Source organism: Stylophora pistillata, chromosome 4, assembly GCF_964205215.1.
Source record: "Stylophora pistillata chromosome 4, jaStyPist1.2, whole genome shotgun sequence".
NCBI classification, from domain to species: domain Eukaryota; kingdom Metazoa; phylum Cnidaria; class Anthozoa; order Scleractinia; family Pocilloporidae; genus Stylophora; species Stylophora pistillata.
The window spans coordinates 4,543,816-4,562,553 of record NC_142522.1 but is presented as its reverse complement, the minus strand read 5'-3'; the positions used below and the strand labels follow the sequence as shown (position 1 = coordinate 4,562,553).

General features: G+C 38.3%; 4 protein-coding genes and 1 non-coding gene across 7 annotated transcripts; 2 read left to right on the top strand and 3 right to left on the bottom strand.

The window, feature by feature from the left end:
* Window positions 1–5,883: 5,883 nt before the first annotated feature.
* On the top strand, window positions 5,884–7,642 carry LOC111333379 (uncharacterized). The gene has a single exon (XM_022938928.2). The coding sequence runs from the start codon at window positions 6,043–6,045 to the stop codon at window positions 7,600–7,602; it is 1,560 nt and encodes a 519-aa protein (XP_022794663.1). The 5' UTR covers window positions 5,884–6,042; the 3' UTR covers window positions 7,603–7,642.
* LOC148732081 (uncharacterized) lies at window positions 6,628–10,742 on the bottom strand. 2 transcript variants are annotated; one of them, XM_088756332.1, is made up of 2 exons: window positions 10,137–10,730; window positions 6,628–9,545 (listed from the first exon to the last, which is right to left on the bottom strand). In XM_088756332.1, exon 2 carries the CDS (start codon window positions 9,262–9,264, stop codon window positions 8,359–8,361), a length of 906 nt encoding a protein of 301 aa, XP_088612458.1. In that variant the 5' UTR covers window positions 9,265–9,545; window positions 10,137–10,730; the 3' UTR covers window positions 6,628–8,358. The 2 variants fall into 2 exon arrangements, with proteins under 2 accessions (XP_088612458.1, XP_088612457.1); XM_088756331.1 differs by having other exon boundaries at window positions 9,266–9,982; window positions 10,137–10,742.
* A 1,184-nt stretch (window positions 10,743–11,926) lies between these two features.
* LOC111333422 (uncharacterized) lies at window positions 11,927–14,339 on the top strand. Its single transcript, XM_088756330.1, has one exon. It carries the CDS (start codon window positions 12,704–12,706, stop codon window positions 13,793–13,795), a length of 1,092 nt encoding a protein of 363 aa, XP_088612456.1. The 5' UTR covers window positions 11,927–12,703; the 3' UTR covers window positions 13,796–14,339.
* On the bottom strand, window positions 14,316–15,812 carry LOC148732080 (uncharacterized). Of its 2 annotated transcripts, XM_088756394.1 has the most exons (3): window positions 15,604–15,812; window positions 15,383–15,468; window positions 14,316–14,910 (listed from the first exon to the last, which is right to left on the bottom strand). In XM_088756394.1, the coding sequence occupies exons 1-3, from the start codon at window positions 15,808–15,810 to the stop codon at window positions 14,868–14,870; spliced, it is 336 nt and encodes a 111-aa protein (XP_088612520.1). In that variant the 5' UTR covers window positions 15,811–15,812; the 3' UTR covers window positions 14,316–14,867. The 2 variants fall into 2 exon arrangements, with proteins under 2 accessions (XP_088612520.1, XP_088612519.1); XM_088756393.1 differs by lacking the exon at window positions 15,383–15,468.
* LOC111342242 (uncharacterized) lies at window positions 15,812–18,103 on the bottom strand. The gene is made up of 2 exons (XR_015999872.1): window positions 17,445–18,103; window positions 15,812–15,946 (listed from the first exon to the last, which is right to left on the bottom strand). It is a non-coding gene; the product is annotated as an uncharacterized LOC111342242 (transcript).
* Between the last annotated feature and the right edge of the window lie 635 nt (window positions 18,104–18,738).

Sequence of the window (18,738 nt, the reverse complement as noted above, 5' to 3'; positions counted from 1 at the left end):
TATTTATTTACTTTGCCTGAAAAAAATTCCAAATTAATGCTGAAATATCCTTTTGTTTGGTTTTCAGGAAACTTATAAAGAATTCATGAAGAGGGAGAATAAATCAGCTTTCACTGGTAAAGCTGTTCCTTATTCGACTACATAATTGCATGAATCACAGTGACTATAATATCAATTATCATATATGATTACTGCGTTAATCGTACATGTAATAGCATCAATCATTTTGAATCGTTGTTATTTCAGCTGCCTTTAGGCTATGTGCCTTGTCTGTTTGTGATCTGGACCTTCATAGGCATCGGCATATTGCTATTTATATTGAAACCATGCCATCTGAAGAACCCACCGATTCAAGCATTTTCCCATACACTGCTAGCATGCCGAAATTATAAAACAGCCAGCTTATTATGCACTCCAAATACACAAAGAAAGGAAAAGTCTGCGTGACAAGGAAACTTTATCAATTTCTTTTATTCTATTCATACTCCAATTTAAAGGTTGTAAAAGTTTACAATAATCAAGTTCAAAAATCAATTCGCGAGACGCTTTGAAGCTTACCAGTCTGTGTTTTGTAAGCACTCAAATGTCTCCTCCTCGCTGGACTGATTCGAAAACGTAACAGAGCTGGCTTCGCTGTCATAAGGCTCAAAGAGGTATGGTTGGGTGCCTGTACTCTCCACTAAAGCAATTTCGTCGGCACTCTCATAAAAAGAAGGCGGCGACGAAGAATAACTATGCGAATCGTCCTAATCCATTGCTCCCTTGTTTTCAGTTTGAACCGATGAGCAAAGCACACGAGTTCTCACTTCTACGTCATTAATCACTTGTTCAGTTTTAAGTGAGTTTCACTTCCGCTCTTCGAAACAGGGCAAAATTGGGCTTTTGAGCGCTTTTTTTCGCTCTGAATCTTCAATTCTTCAAAGTTTTTGTCATTTTTCAGATATAATGGGACAAATACTACCTTTTAAAAAAACCTTCCTCTGAGGCATAGAGTATCCCTTTAAGTCTAATAAATTAAATTAAAATCTTATCTAAGAGTGATAGCTGGAAATGTCGCCATATCCGGCGCTGATTCACTCTGTACCTTTTTAAGCAGAAATTATAACATTTAACTTCGGCATTGAAGTGTCACACCGATTGTAATGCAAGTAGTTATTTTGGTATGCGAGTAACTTAAGAGTGTTAAGTTACAGCATGTTTGCGAGAGTGTTGTATGTGGTTGGTCAGCTGGTTATTAGAGCTTACTAGATTTGCAAGTAATGCTCATTATCTACATTATTTAAACAGTGTAAGTTTCGTTAGTAATGTTGTTATTGTAATTTGGAAGTAGACTAGGAGTAAATAACAAAAAAGAAAAAAAAAAAAAAAAAAACCCTCAGGTCGAACGCAAACATGACGCAAATGACCAATTTGATGTCAAGTGTCAAGTACCTTTTGGTTTTACAGCTTTTCAACAGGTTTCCGCTTTTGGGCTGAAATGTCATTTCCAATATGATTGTAATATGTTACACGAAACTTTTGCGACAATCATATCATAATCAAGTCACGCGAGCACTGGGTGTCGTAAACATCAGCATTGATTAAGTTCTTTGATAAAGTTCCTCATGCACTCGTGTAGGGCAGCGTACATGCTGAAAGGATGATGAAAAGGGGCAAAAATGATATTTTCACCGCGAGGGAATTTTCAGCATCCATTTAAATATACCCAGATGTTAATATATTTTCATGAAACTTGTTTATCAGGTCTCGAAAAGACGCCACCTTTCTTCGTAACATATGGAAAGACGAATACCTTGTTTTTGAGAAAGTTTTGAGAAACATCTGCATCTCAAACCGCGAAAAGTGTCGCGTTAGTTAGTCTCTCTCCTGCACTAAGTTTGTGACTTATCTTCCCCGTTTTTCGCTCAACCCCTGTAACTGAGAGCTTCAGTGGCACATCTACCTATTGCCCCTCCTGAAAGTCCTATGAGACGGCTCATGAAAGGTTTTTTGAAAATGTGCAGTTATAAGAACAAGAAGGAATCTGCTATTTTTCACACTTTATTGAATCACCCTATTTTTAGATCACTACATCTGACAAGCTATTGACCCTATAACTATTAATAAATTCTAATGATGTGCAAGTCGACAATCGGCTATTACATACAAAACTTCGAAACGCCAACATGATCAAGATACAACGGTTTTAACGTTTTCGCTTTGCATTTGCAGTATTAGCCGTTGATCAAAGTTCGTAGTTTCTATCCTTCGTGTCTTAACATAACAATGAAAATAACGATTAGTTTGGTTTTCTCAACTGAGGTGATAGTGTGAATCGGCCACCGTAAATTTATGAGTTTCTAAGCTGACGTTTCAAGTGGTAGCCCTTCGTCAAAGCGAAATGAAAATCATATGAAAATCAAATTGAAATGAAAATGAACTGATTTTTTTGTTTCACAAATTAATAACAATCATTCTTCAGTTCTATTTTATTCAATATTTCAGAGCATGAAAGTGCCCAGATCTGTGTTAGCGAAACCGAGTTTCGATTCAAACTCTTTAATATATATAAAGCCGTTTGTCAACTTACAACATGAAAAATAACTAAATACCAAGGAAAAAATCTATTAGACATTAAACCATTCATTAATCAAAAAAATTTCATCATGGTTTTGTAATCTGAGAAAAAATTCCCGAATCCACACTTCCTACTTAACCTAACACTCATACACACGTAATCGTTGAAGAGCTATCAAAACGAAATTATTAAGAGATTTTACATCTACCTACAAAACCTTATGTAAGTTCTAATATCAAACCAGTCTAATTGTCTTTAAAAATGTGTCACTTGACCAGTATTCAATTTACTAGCCTTCGAGACGCTTTGAAGAGGTTTTTCAATTTTTTTTTTATTTGAGGTCACTTGACCTTTTCTAAATTGTACCACTGATACCAACTACTGTATCCTAGCACACATTCGTTGTAAAAAGAGACGTCGGCAAAATTTTAGAAGACATCAGCTCAAATGTGAAAATACGAGCCTTTGTTGCAACACAAATAAGCAGCCATTTTCATCTTCCAAAGTAACAATTCCTTATAAAATGTCTTCGTGTACTTAGTTACCATGTGACACACGGCCAAATGGCCTGTGGATCATGTAGGTATGAAATATAATCAAAACGAATGCAATCAGAAGTAAGCGTTTGCGTTGCGCAAAATTCACCTTTCCAAGTAAGTGATACTTTGGATAGACTCCTATCGCGCCAAAAATGACCTTTTCAGGTATGTAATAAGAGCATTTCGAAATTTGGTCAAACTCATGAGCGCATTGGCCAATCCGTCTCACACGAAAGTAGACCATTGAAACAGACTCCAATCGCGCCAAAAATTACCTTTTCAGGTATGTAATAAGAGCATTTTCTTTCAAAATCTGGTCAAACTAACGAGCGTATTGGCCGATCCGTCTCACAAGGAAGTAGACCATTGAAACACACTCCAATCGCGCCAAAAATTACCTTTTCAGGTATGTAATAAGAGCATTTTCTTTCAAAATCTGGTCAAACTAACGAGCGTATTGGCCGATCCGTCTCACAAGGAAGTAGACCATTGAAACACACTCCAATCGCGCCAAAAATTACCTTTTCAGGTACGTAATAGGCGCATTTTCTTTCAAAATTTGGTCAAACTAACGAGCGCATTGGCCGATCTGTCTCACACGGAAGTAGACCATTGAAACACACTCCAATCGCGCCAAAAATTACCTTTTCAGGTACGTAATAGGAGCATTTTCTTTCAAAATTTGGTCAAACTAACGAGCGCATTGGCCGATCTGTCTCACACGGAAGTAGACCATTGAAACACACTCCAATCGCGCCAAAATTTACCTTTTCAGGTACGTAATAAGAGAATTTTCTTTCAAAATTTGGTCAAACTAAGGAGCGCATTGGCCGATCCGTCTCACTCGGAAGTAGACCATTGAAACAGACTCCAATCGCACCAAAAATTACCTTTTCAGGTATGTAATAAGAGCATTTTCTTTCAAAATCTGGTCAAACTAACGAGCGCATTGGCCGATCCGTCTCACATGAAAGTAGACCATTGAAACACACCCCAATCGCGCCAAAAATTACCTTTTCAGGTATGTAATAAGAGCATTTTCTTTCTAAATCTGGTCAAACTAACGAGCGTATTGGCCGATCCGTCTCACAAGGAAGTAGACCATTGAAACACACTCCAATCGCGCCAAAAATTACCTTTTCAGGTATGTAATAAGAGCATTTTCTTTCAAAATCTGGTCAAACTAACGAGCGTATTGGCCGATCCGTCTCACAAGGAAGTAGACCATTGAAACACACTCCAATCGCGCCAAAAATTACCTTTTCAGGTACGTAATAGGCGCATTTTCTTTCAAAATTTGGTCAAACTAACGAGCGCATTGGCCGATCTGTCTCACACGGAAGTAGACCATTGAAACACACTCCAATCGCGCCAAAAATTACCTTTTCAGGTACGTAATAGGAGCATTTTCTTTCAAAATTTGGTCAAACTAACGAGCGCATTGGCCGATCTGTCTCACACGGAAGTAGACCATTGAAACACACTCCAATCGCGCCAAAATTTACCTTTTCAGGTACGTAATAAGAGAATTTTCTTTCAAAATTTGGTCAAACTAACGAGCGCATTGGCCGATCCGTCTCACTCGGAAGTAGACCATTGAAACAGACTCCAATCGCACCAAAAATTACCTTTTCAGGTATGTAATAAGAGCATTTTCTTTCAAAATCTGGTCAAACTAACGAGCCTATTGGCCGATCCGTCTCACATGAAAGTAGACCATTGAAACACACCCCAATCGCGCCAAAAATTACCTTTTCAGGTATGTAATAGGGGCATTTTCTTTCGAAACCCAGTGGTCAAACACGACGAAAGTATGGGTCGATCTGCCCGAGTTGAAATCTACCTTAGAATTGCCACCATTAATTTCTTGTAGGCATAAATGATACATATCTTCACTTTTCACCGTGAGATATCTTCAGTGACTTCTCCAATTTATCTTTTGAGTCGTAAACAATTAACCACTCTATGTAACTTTCTAATTATTGGAAATGAATGGAATAGAACTAGATTTCTAATTTCTCAGAAACAAGCTTTAGGCTAAGTGTAATAGATAAATTCTCAAATTTCTCTTAACAAACATTTCTAAAAATTAACCAGGCTTTTTGAGAAAACAAAAGAGCATATATTAGTATGTATCTTATCTTGATGAGTTAGGTTTGTCTAAATGCAAATATCAAATTCTAATTTGAAACATAATACCCATCTTTTGCCCCTGACTTACTTACTTAAACTATTCTAAAACTTGACTCAATTATACTACCTAATCAAGTTAGATAACCTACTTGTCGGTTGTGAGAATCTACCACTTTTAGGGACTGAAGTAAACCTCCTTCAGCTTGCCTACCAGGTCGGTCAACGCCAACTGCCATGACATTTCAAGTGCTGGTTCGGCGACAGGCTCGCAGAAATGGTGATTACGCATGGCGAACAATTTGATACATCATGGCCGTCGCGCATGCGAATCGTGTTACTGTGTGGACTAGCACTATGTTTCAGCGCGTATGAAATTACAAAGGAAACAGTGAAAACTGGACTTACCGTAGTCAAACCCTTGCTTTCATAATTTATAACTACAACTTTTTTCAGGCCCCCAAATCTAATTTAAAAGAAAAATATGTCCCCTTGCCTTTGAGCAATATTGTTCGCAAAGAGTTGATGAATGCGTATGATGGACGATCCTCGCAGTAGATAGCGCTATTTGAGCAATAGCGAAATTCAGACCTTAAAAAAAATCAGGCCTGTACGGGACTCGAACCACTGACCTCTGCGATACTAGTGCAGCGCTCTAACCAATTCGCCGGTAACAAAACGAAAAAGGGCCTGGGATCGAATGTCGATCGCAAAGCATGCATGGATTGATTGGCTGGACAGGAAGACATGTTGACATACATGTGTTGTAATTTATCCTGTTCAAAAGAGACTAATTCAAAGCTGTTTTGAAGGAAAATGCCACATCATTTTAACTGTTGTGTGCCCCAGTGTACCAACAACTTTAGAAACAAACCAAATCTGGAATATTACAGGATTCCCAAGTGCGAAAAGGCTCGGAAATACTACAAAGTATCGCTTAGAAACGAATCGCTAAAGCTGGATTCTTCCCAAACGAGAATCTGTTCTGAACACTTCGAAGGTGGCCAAAAACTCAGCAGAAATCATCTGCCAACAATATTTCCATGGACAAAAGAGAGAAAATCAAGGAGAGAAATCTTTAAGCATGACTTTGTGCCAAAGAAAAGGAAAGTCTCATCAGTTGTTGTATCTACTACTGATACTGACAGCAGTTACTCTGACAACAATGCCAACATTGTAACCCAAACAACACCGACCTCGACTGAATCACTGCACGAGGATCCATACTATACGAGAGAAGTTCAACCTGAGGAAATACTGAATAATTTTCGAGAAGAACAACATCAATATCTTTCTAAACACACTCAAACTGACATAGATTTGGCATCATTGGAAGAGGTATTGAATGAGGTATCTAAACTCAAAGAGGAAAACAAAAAATTGAGAGATAAATGTGACCAGTTAACAAAAGAAAACAAACATTTGAACTTTATTTCAAGTAATAGTGAAGTTTTTAATATTGAGAAGTACAAAGATAATCCTGATGACATTGCATTCTACACTGGACTCTCTGATTATGAAATGTTAATGATGTGTTACAACCTAGTGAAAGACTCAGCTAAGAATATAAGCTACAATTATGAAAGAATATACTGTGACTTAGAAAGTACAAAACAACCTGGCAGACCTAGAGCACTATCAGCATTCCAGGAATTCATAATGACTTTGGTGCGAATACGACTGGGATTGTTTGAGAGAGACTTGGGCCATAGGTTTAATGTTTCTCGCATGTCTGTTTCAAGGATAACTAACTCATGGCTGAGATTTTTGAGGTCAGAGTTCGAGCCACTTATACAGATACCACCTGATGATGTTTTGAAATTTCATATGCCGAAAGTCTTCAAAGAAATCTGTCCTGACACTGTTGTCATTGTAGACTGCACTGAGTTCCAGATGGAAAAGCCATCGTCACTCGATGCCCAATCTGCCTGCTATTCATCCTATAAGAGCACTAACACAATGAAAGCTTTATTAGGAATCACACCAAGTGGAGTTGTCTGTTTTGTTAGTGAACTATTTCCAGGAAGTACTTCTGATCTAGAAATAACAATGCAAAGTGGCTTTCTTGGCAAACTTAAAAGAGGTGACGAGGTAATGGCTGATAAGGGGTTTAATTGTCAAGATGAGTTAGCATCAGTTGGAGTTGTGCTAGTTAAACCTAATTTTCTAAAAGACAAAAAGCAATTTTCTACCAAAGAAACAGAACATAATAAAACAATTGCAAGTCTCCGTGTCCACGTGGAAAGGTTAATGGAACGTATTAAAAACTGGCATATTTTTGATCGTAAAATTCCCATTTCAATGTCACCTGTTGCCTCTGATATATTAATTGTGGTGGCTGCTCTATCAAATTTTCTTCCTCCCTTAATAGACTAATTAGATTTTGTACATGTTCATGGTAGAGTGCATTTCATTGTTGATGTGTGAAACACTTTGAAAGCAAAATTGTGCAAATTAGTGCATGTTTCACTCTTATAATGAAGTGCACCCAAGGTGTAAGATAGAGCAAAAACACGAACTTTGAAATGATATTAAATAGTTATTGACAAATATTTAGTATGTAGTGACAAATTAATGATATCACTGGACCAGAATAGTTTTTAGTCTTGCTATAAAACAAATGCAATTGACAGAGACCACTTTAAATATATGGTACTGTCATTAAACTGTTCAGGATTGAGCACAAAGCAAAATGAAACAAAACTATTTATTCTAAACATGAACAAAAGCTGCAGAATATAATACATTACATGATAATATATTTGCTTGACGTTTTGATCTGATAAATCTTTAAATTGTTTTCCACACATGTGCAGTCTACACTTTGATGCATTAACTTTAACTATAACTAAATATATTATACTTTGCCTCTTTTGTATTCTTTTGTCCAGTGACAACTATTGTGGTTTATTAAACTTTGAAATTACAATAACTGCACAGGTATTTAAAAGCCACTTATTTCAATAAATAGTGCCTGTTATTGTTGTTAGTATTTTAACCTTTTTAAAGGTTACACTACATGTAGACCCATTATTTCCAAGATAATTAAAATTGTGCAACTTATATTCAAGACTGCAAGGTTTTCTTTTACACTGTTCTAAATGAATTCATTTAAATCAATTTAGGCACAGTCTATTCAAATCTCAACTGACATCTTGCTAACCCATATTTGACTCGAGGATATGACATCTCTGGTAAAACTTGTAGTTGAAAGAAATTGCAAAGTTTAGGAAGAACACTTTCCCAAAACTCAGAGTTGAAGTTGACTCGCTCAATGTATAGCTCATTTCCTGTTGATCCCTTGACTACAAAATCTGTCCATTTACGCTGGGTTACAAACATCTGTTGTTGTATTTGATAGAAATACTTATGTCCAGTGTTCATCTTTAGATGGTTGTCACCACAGTCCTTACATATTCTTCTTTGAAGCAGACCTTGTCTAAGACTCTCACTGTCATTTAACTGTATCAATTTCATTTCAAGAAGTCCAAGTGGTTGGGAAACATGAGGATCTGACACTAGACCATCAGGGGTGGCTGCTAAGAAACCATGGCTTTGGCTAATAAAAAGCCCACATGGCTCAACTGAAAGATTCCTGTAGCCTGAGTTATGCTTAGATGTAACATATAATCTTTCAATTTCTTCTTCTTTCTCTAAACCCTGATTCATTGCAAAACTCTGATACTGTTTATTATACTGTAAGACATCTGCAAGTGCCTTTGTTGGTGATGTAGTGGGCTTCAAAGAGGCAACCCGGTAACATTTCGAAGCTGTTATTCTACACTTTCTGTGATAATTCCAAAGCTTGTCCTCTGATTGTCCTCTAGTCTTTTGCTCAACTTTGGTAATTTCCTTTTCCTCTAGATTCAACTTTTTCTCAATTTCTTTGCATTTTTCACTTATTTCCCTTAGGGATGGTGGAAGGACTTTGAGCGGCGAAACAATGGTGTCTTCTTCTTTAACCTCTTGTGGCAGTATGTGACTCCAGCCAACAATGTTACCACTTTTGGTTTGATAGTCTTTGATAGTTTGTAACATATTGTTCACTTTGGCATCTGACCACTCTCTCTGATGTATAGCTCAAACATCTTTCCCTTTCTTGATATTTGGTGTTCTGTCAGTCTTAACTTGTTTGCTGTAGTCATGTTTATGAAATGACATGGCTGAGATTGGTGATAGAGGACCTTTTCGTTTCCTTGGGATATTCCATTTACATGGTTTAGAAGTACATGATTCTATGGAGATCTTTTCTCTTTCTTTGCAATATTCAGCCAAGGCAAAGAGAGTTGCAGACACATGATTACATCTTCCGTCTATTCCTGCTGGGCAACCACAATATGCTTTGAGTACTCCTCCAATACTTGACATTACTATTTGACATTGGTATATTAAGTTCTTTTTCATTGATGGGAGAACTTGGCTCTTTATAAAGTGCTTCCCACTTTCCTTTAAATGGTGAATAGAATGTACGTTCCCAGACTTATAAAAATTGAACCCCTTTACAAGAGGTTTAGCAGTTGAGAGTTGTTTTTTTGAGTCAACTGAGTCGATCATGTAACGCCAGATGGTTCCAAATGACACTTTAGGGAGAGCATTGAGATCAGAGTTGAAACCTTCTTTTGGAAATTTTCCATTTGTTTGAGGCTCTCTCTTATCAAGCAAACCAAGATCTGCTTTTTTCTTCATAATATTAGCGCCGTTGTCGGGGTCTCTAAGATATTTCTTGTCAAGGCCATTTTCTACATAGTGTTTTAGCCTATGCAAAACGATTTTAAATAATGTTAATGGAGTTCTAAGCAGACGATTTAATGTATAAAATCTTTAAGTGAATATGTTTTCCATCAGAAATATTAATGGTTTTTATGTGAGCAAAAGAAAGAGCTACGAAAAAGCTGAATTTGACCCTTTACCTGCTGACTAAAGCTGACTTTTTACCACTTGTTTTCGCTCCCCTACAAATCAGCCAGCGCTTTGGCTGTACCACACTGCATGCCTCTATATTTCTGTTTTGCAAAACAGCCCCAGGTATATCGTCTTCAGTTAAAATAAAGCCTTCTTCTTTAGTTTCTGAGAGCTTACTATCATTCGCAATGGACGCCATTTTGATTTCTGTCCAGCCAAACAATCCATGCATGCTTTGCGATCGCAGTTTCAGTCCCAGGCCCTTTTTCGTTTTGTTACCGGCGAATTGAGCTAACAAGCCAAATGAGAGCAGGCCGTTAAGTTGATTCGTAATGAACCCGTGAAAGTGATAAATGAGATAGAATAAATATATGAAAATCATATATTTTGAACTGCGGTATTTGATACGTATGATGGACGATCCTCGCAGTAGATAGCGCTATTTGAGCAATAGCGAAATTCAGACCTGAAAAAAATCAGGCCTGTACGGGACTCGAACCACTGACCTCTGCGATACTAGTGCAGCGCTCTAACCAATTGAGCTAACAAGCCAACTGAGAGCAGGCCGTTAAGTTGATTCGTAATGAACCCGTGAAAGTGATAAATGAGATAGAATAATTATATGAAAATCATATATTTTGAACTGCGGTATTTGATACGTATGATGGACGATCCTCGCAGTAGATAGCGCTATTTGAGCAATAGCGAAATTCAGACCTGAAAACAATCAGGCCTGTACGGGACTCGAACCACTGACCTCTGCGATACTAGTGCAGCGCTCTAACCAATTGAGCTAACAAGCCAACTGAGAGCAGGCCGTTAAGTTTCTACTCGCGCTATCTACTGCGAGGATCGTCCATCATACGTATCAAATACCGCAGTTCAAAATATATGATTTTCATATATTTATTCTATCTCATTTATCACTTTCACGGGTTCATTACGAATCAACTTAACGGCCTGCTCTCAGTTGGCTTGTTAGCTCAATTGGTTAGAGCGCTGCACTAGTATCGCAGAGGTCAGTGGTTCGAGTCCCGTACAGGCCTGATTTTTTTCAGGTCTGAATTTCGCTATTGCTCAAATAGCGCTATCTACTGCGAGGATCGTCCATCATACGTATCAAATACCGCAGTTCAAAATATATGATTTTCATATATTTATTCTATCTCAGTTGATGAATGGATGGTTCCCAACGCTTTTGAGATTTTCTACTGTTCCTGAGAAAATCTCCCATACTTCTTCTCTAATTTCCGTTAAATTTGTCCGAACGTGGCACCGTAAAACGTTTGAGATAAGTTCTCTGTTGCTCATGTAAGATGTCCCCAGATCGGAATGTCTTGTTCGAAGGCAAAAGTCGAGTTCTATGCTGAAAACGTCCCATTAAAACTGGAATTGACGGTTCCTAACGCCCCTAAAAAAGGGTTAAAATCTTCCTCTCAAACTAGGTGAGTTCATCCACAGCTGTCACTTTCACGCGCTCGCTCAGACACCCTTCGTGCAACCATGCTGAATTCAGCCTCACAGTCGTCTACCATTTTGAAAAGTCTCTTCTAGCTGCGTAACCTCTCCTCCTGTCTTCTGATTTGCAAAACAATAGATTTTCGCGGGTTTCCTTAAAATGTCGGACGAAACAAAAGGTTGTGATCATGAATATGCAACAGAAGTTAAGTTTATTGAACCGGAACTTAGATATGCGGCTAAAGCGTTGGAGACGAAACCAATATTCGCCCTGGAAATACCCTATCCATTGCTAAGGGAATGGCACAAAATAATCACCGAGGACACCTCTGAGAAAACCTCACAAGGTTCGCCCAGCCTACAGCTTGTGTCAGATTATGTTTCTCTGTTAGAAGGGGCAGTTAGGGACCATGCATTGTTCTTCGCTGAGGACACCACCAAGAGACATGAAATGAACCAATCATTGGCCAAAAGAGCTGGTTCAGTGGCAAATCTCTACAGGACAACAAAAGGTAGAGCAAGAGAGACCTTAAATGACAGGGTCAAGAAGTTCCACATTTTTGAGGGCTAGGTAAAATCCTCTCAGGATCTCCACCGGAAAAGAATTACATTGGAGAGCGAAATCAATGGATGGATAACTAAACACAAGAACATTGAACAGGAAAAAGAGGAGTTATTCAAAGAAATGACTCAGACTATTGAGGAGAAGGATAGAGTTATTAGTCACCTACAAAGCACAAATAAGCAATTGGAAGACTATTTGGTTTATCTGGAAATATTATCTATTAACGGTGAATACAAAGGGAAACCAGTTTCTTCCAGTCAAAACAAAGCAAGAACATTAAAAAACTTTCTCACTAGGGCTGAAACTGCTCATTGGTTCAGCAAATATTTTGAATTAGACATTGAAAGCATTTTGGTAAAGGACAGTAACTAAGGTGTAAAACACACCTTATCCATTAAGAAAATTTTGCCTTGTGATTTGGCAGGATCAAATGAGCAAGAAACCACCCTGAAGTACAATTCCCTCTCTGAGAAAGAAAAAAAGCAAGTCAAAGAAATACTCTTCCTCTTGGACAAGTTTTGTGTGGGTGATTCTTTTTTCCGTGAACTTACTATGGTCACAGATGGGCTTCCAAAGTCATATCTGATTCAGCAATGCAGAGCTAATTTAAATAAGCTATGCCACATAGACAGCCTACCAGGAAAAGCACCTGGGGCAAAAGTTAGTGCTGTTAAGGAGCTTATCAAGGAGCATGTAGAAGAGTACCTGAGAGGAAACCCAGCAACTGAAAAAATCCAAATCAAAATAAATGGTGATGGGGCTCGTATGACCCGGAATTCCAGCTTTGTATTGTTGTCCTTTTCAATTTTACAGACAGGTGATCAAGTTATGATGGCCAAAGGAAACAGAACTCTTGCTATCCTTAATGGGAAAGAAGACTATACCTCTCTCAAAGAGTCCTTTGGAAGCATTTTTAGTGAAATTAACTGTATGATTACAGAAGCTAAAGTTACTATTGGCCATACTAAAATCAAAGCAGAATTTTTCCTTGGTGGTGACTACAAATTCATTCTTATCATGTTAGGTTTAAATGGAGCAACAGCTAACTATGCATGTGCATGGTGTAAGATCCACAAAGATGACAGATGGAAAACAGATGAACATTTCACTTATTTCAATCTAAAGCCACTATCAAGGTCTTTACAGGAAATGAGAGAAATGTCAAAAAAATCAAAGGATAATTATGGTTGCTGTAAGGAACCCTTTCTGCACATTGAGTTGGACCATATTATTGTTGATGAACTTCACCTCCTTTTAAGAATAACTGATGTGTTAACTTCCAATTTAATAACAGAAGTTATTGATTGGGATATCGAGGAGAGTATTCTAAACACCAGCAACAAACAGGCACACCTAAATAAGTTGATTAACAGCATAAGGTCTTGTGGAGTATCTTTCAATGTTTGGAAAAAAAAGAATGCAGATGGCAAAGAAAGTTCTGTTCACGACTGGACAAGTCTCATGGGAAACGATAAGAAAACACTGCTGTATCACCTTCCAGAGAAAATGACTGATTTCTTGAGGCCTGAAACTGCTGAAAAGATCATAAAAATATGGGTGACCTTTGCAGCCCTGTACAAAAGTCTCAGTAACTGGCAACCAAATACCAGCCCCACGGAGTTTTGGTTGAAAGCAAAACAATGAGTGAATGATTTTCTCTCTCTTGAAGGATTGAGGGAAGGTTATGAACGAAAAAGAGTTACCCCATACATGCATATAATGGTTTCCCACATCCCATGGTTTTTTCAAATGTACAAAGCAGTCAAACTATTCACAGGGTAAGGAGTAGAAAAAAACAATGATGTTGCAAGATCCATTGTTTTGAGGAAATCAAACAAGTGGGACTCGGTTGGTGATGTTCTCCGTCAAGAGTCACGTCAATGGCATCTACGAAAAAGGGAATGGGTGCCCAGATGCTATCAGAAACACAAGACAGAGTACTGGGAGGAGGACATATTCCAAAAAAGAAAAAAAAATTCACCCCCAGAAGTTACTACTCCATCTCAATCTGATCTGCATGTTGACCAAAGTGCTCTTGCATCTCAAACTCAATCTACTGGGCATTTGAGCCCAGTTGACTTTACAAAAATGAGAGTGCCTCAGCTTAAGGAAGAACTAAAGAAACGAGGAATCAAAAACATTTCTAAGAAAACAAAACACCAGCTTGTACAATTATTGAAGGGCATTACTGACAAAGAAAACCAGTCAGCCTCTATTTAATAAGAAATGACATTGCCATTATATGCAGATTGTCAAAGTTGCATAGCATATAGCATTTGGCCTGGATATGAAGATATTGTTTAAGTCCCATTCTGTTTCTAAATTTCAAACCAGCATTTTGAATATTTTAGAAAAGTCTATAGTGACAAGATAAGAGGGGCAACTATATTCCAAGCTGAAATGACCTAGTTATCATTTACAATATTACTATGTACTCAATAGGCAAAAATCTCGAGTGAAACCTCCACTGCCTGTCAAAAATACTCTCAAGCAATAAGTATAGAAAATGGCTGGCGTATAAATTCAATGCTGAGTTTCTGAAGGGGCATCCTTGGAGGGTTTACAAGAGTACCATTCTTAACAGCAGTAATTTTTGGTGACCATGACAAATTCAGTTGCAGTTTTATAGGAAATTTAATCCTAACACCATCTCCATTTTTGTCTAAGCACTGATCCCATAAATTGTCAAAATTGCATTGGTCAAAGTCCTGCTTCTCTAGCATAGTAGATTTGCCATCTTTGTTAGCTTGACCTTTCCCCTGAAATAGGAACCGGTAACAGTCATGGTGAAAAAACAGGGTTGATGGTCCTCTCGATTTACTTTTTAATTTAGATGTAATTGCCAAGATTAGGAAATCTATATTTTCCTGCAGGCGAGCTTGTGGGATCACTGGTCTTTCAAATGTCCTGAATAAAAACATGGCAGTGTAAGCTTTTTTGTTTTGGCTTGATGCAAATTACTTAGTATCTCATCAAAAATACCACCAAAGGTGGACGTACATTGAACCCCCCTACAGTTCACGAACATAAATTAATTTCATAACCATTGTCCTTTTATCGATATAGTGTGTTATACCCTCAGATGTACAAACTTCTTTGTAAAAAAAATAAAAACCCGAAGGAATTCAATGAACAGATGTAGAAATAGAAAATCTCCTGGATTTTATTTTATGAAAAAAATCATATTAGTAAATAATCGCAATGCTGTCTGATCATTCGAACTGAATTTACCGCACAAGATCGATCGTAAGGCTATCTTCGTTTTCCCAGCTGCAGCTGTAATAGCTGTACCCATCCCACTTTATAAGATACTCGATCTGCGAAAAAAAAAATGATTCCTTATACTACAAAACTAAAATGTCCTTTGAATATCAGATCACAATTTCTCTTCTGAAGTAAGCTTATAATAAAAGCTTCTCGAACTCTGGACATATAAGAGGAGTTTTTCATACTTCGTGATCTAGTGACCGCCTCGAAATAACTCGTTCGACTTTAAAATATGCTCTCCGACTGTTGTGTTTTCTTCTCCTTCGTGTTGGCTCTAAAAAATCACTTGTGACCTGTGACAACTGCTTGAAGTAACCACTTACAGGCCTTTCCCTCCTTTGCTCTGCCATTTTTGTGCTAGTGAAACTTATGAGCCCATCTGTGCCCATCATGTCAACCGCTGATAAAAACCATGCCGTGGGAGCCCATGGTGATGATTGCTGACAACTTGCGTGTCAGCAATGACAACCGCTGACTGTGTTGAATTGTTCGCCATGGTCGTTCTCCAACAAATAGGCAAAAGTCTTTCTACAATATGAGAACTAAAAATTAGTTAAGTTTTTCTTCAGTCTTGCAGAATTCGTGAAGAAAAGGCTTAGCGATGAGTACAGTTCGCCTCGCTCGTCACTACCTTAGTTTTATGAATTCAAATAGAGTAGCCTTGACTGTGCTCTATTCTGTTGTAAAGTAAGCAGGAAGCAGCTAGAGCACGAAAGAAGTGTAGGCAGAAACACGAGACGTAGTCGAATTGTGCCTCATAAAAACACGTAAGTTTTTTTTCACATGAAAATTAGAAAGAAAAAATGTTCAAATAGCTGGACAAAGTAAAAATTAGCTGATGGCGTGACAGCTTTAGCTAAGCTTAATACTCTACACTCTGATGAAGCACTTTCAACCAATGACAAAACGCGTTATATCCGAACTTTTGAGTAACGCGAACCGCCGAGCTTCCAGCCGCGTTGGATCCCAAGGTATTGTCAGTTGTATCACTGTCGTTTTAATTGGAAATGCTCCTAAAAATAAAAAATATCCGATATCCTTATTTTGAGCAAGATTACCGGTTCCGGAAGAGCCGCTAGGAGTACGGTAAAACGCCGCACTGTTTCAGAGTAGACAATTCTCACCTGGGCATAATTTCTCATATCGATTCGCCCTATGTTCTCGTTACTCCAAAGCTTTTGAGCGCACGAAATTCAGCGCACTTTAGAAATCTTACTTCTCAGCGACAAAACACAAAGAAATCGCAATGTACGTTCAGGGCATCTAAACAGAAATCCATGCAGTACAACGTTCCGTTTTGCAAGGACGATTAAAAACGAATCTCGCATAGTCATGAACACCACCTAATTAGATTCGGCTTTGAATGTTTATGTTTCTTTCAGAAGCGTTCATTGAGATGACCGACCGATTGATGAAAACTAGTCGATGAATTACGAGTTTGTATGTTTCTTAGTTAGTGTTGCGAGATAATTGGTGCGTTATTCTATCCTCAAATACTAGCTAAATGGTTCCTTTTTTTCAAAGACTGGTTCAATTTCATAACGATTCTGTCCCGCTTTCGGTTTCACATGAATGCGTAGGTGTTGCTCAAAATATTTCAATAACAATAACAATAACAATAACAAAAGAGTGAATAACACTGAACATGAAATTCAACTCACCCAGTTTCCAAGGTTGGCCACCTCAAGATATAGGTGGTTAGCCAGCTCGATCTAACCGCCGCCTGGTTAGCTCAATTGGGAGAGCGCCGGACTTCTGTGCGGGAGGTCGAGAGTTCAAAACCGGCCGGACCAACACTCAGGGTCTTAAAATTAACTGAGAAGAATATGCTTCCTTTCTTTAACATCAAGAAATGGTTAGATATTCTAGTCTTCTCGGATAGGGACGAATAAATGGAGGTCCCGTCTGATGCAGGGTTAGGGGCAGGAGACGTTAATTTCCCACGCACGAGATTACTGTGTGATGGATGTCCTCCCCTGGGGTGGGATGGGTGGGTAACAGGACCCCCGTTGATACCAGTGTTTACTACACTGAAGGGGCTATCCTGTATAAATATAAGATGTCTGTCTGTCTGTCTGATGTCCAACGCAAACTTCTGACGATTGTCTTACTTTTGGTTCTCAGCAAACACCAGCAAGAAAATCTCAGCAGCAATGGCGACGAGCAAGGCTCTGGTGTTCGGTTTGGTCTCATCGGCATTAGGCAAAGCTTTACTGCTGATGACGTCAAAAACATCAGAGGCTTTTATCTGGAATTAAGGAGGGACTTGATCAAACATTGGGCTGGAACATCAGCTCGATCTTGGACAAGATCCACCATTTTCGCTAAATGGAGTCCCACACTAGCGGTCGACGAATTCATAGAGGACTCAAAACCTCGCCTTATCAAAGCGTAGAACACCAGTTCTCCTGTCAATTCAAATGCAGTCAGCTGGGTGACAAGATCTTGCCTGTTTATTGCGCGGGCGAACTCCGTCAGGAAGTTGAGTTGCTCCAACGAAATCACTTCTGCGTCTTCCAAGCGATCAAAAATTTGAACGCCTGCGGAGATATCACTCGAAAAACTCTTAGGAATATAGTCTTTGCAGTAAAATAATAGTTCTTTTCTCTCCTCTTTCGTCAGATTCTAAGAAATCTTGACGAGTACAGTTCAGTACCAATGCTTTAGATTCTCAAACATAGGTAATAATAGTGTAGACTTACAAAAATGATGAAAACTTTGTGCTGAGGGTATTGTTCTGTGAAAGGTGAATATGGCGGCTAAAAAAACATAACACGAGCTCCCTATTTATATCAGAAACACTGACGTAATAATGCCATATTAGGCATTCCAAGGTATTCAGTACCTTTGTAAAGCTCTTGCTCAGTTCTCTTCACTTAGTTCAGATAACTTTACAATTTTTGACTGAAACATGAATTCTACTCCTGAGGGAAAATTTTATAACAGTTACAAAACAAGGTAATCGAATAACCTTCGGATGTCTTAGGAATCAGAAAAACTGTGGCGGGGAGGGGGAAGGGGAATTAGCTCATGAGGTGGATAATTCTGAAAGAATGAAGACAAGACTGAAAGGTTTGAGAGGGAAAAACATCAGTAACCAAAGAATTCATCCAAGGCTTATGTCATGATCGTGTCTTCCTGACTTAAGTCCTACGATTCTATTATTTCCTTCTATCCACCTTCATCTTTTTTCTAATGACATTCTTTATCACTCCAAGCAAGAGTCAAACTCAAGAACTCGAGAATTCATAAAAAATTCGCGTATAACTAACTGTTATATACATTGGTAAAAATATGATTATTAGATGATAAGAGAGTGA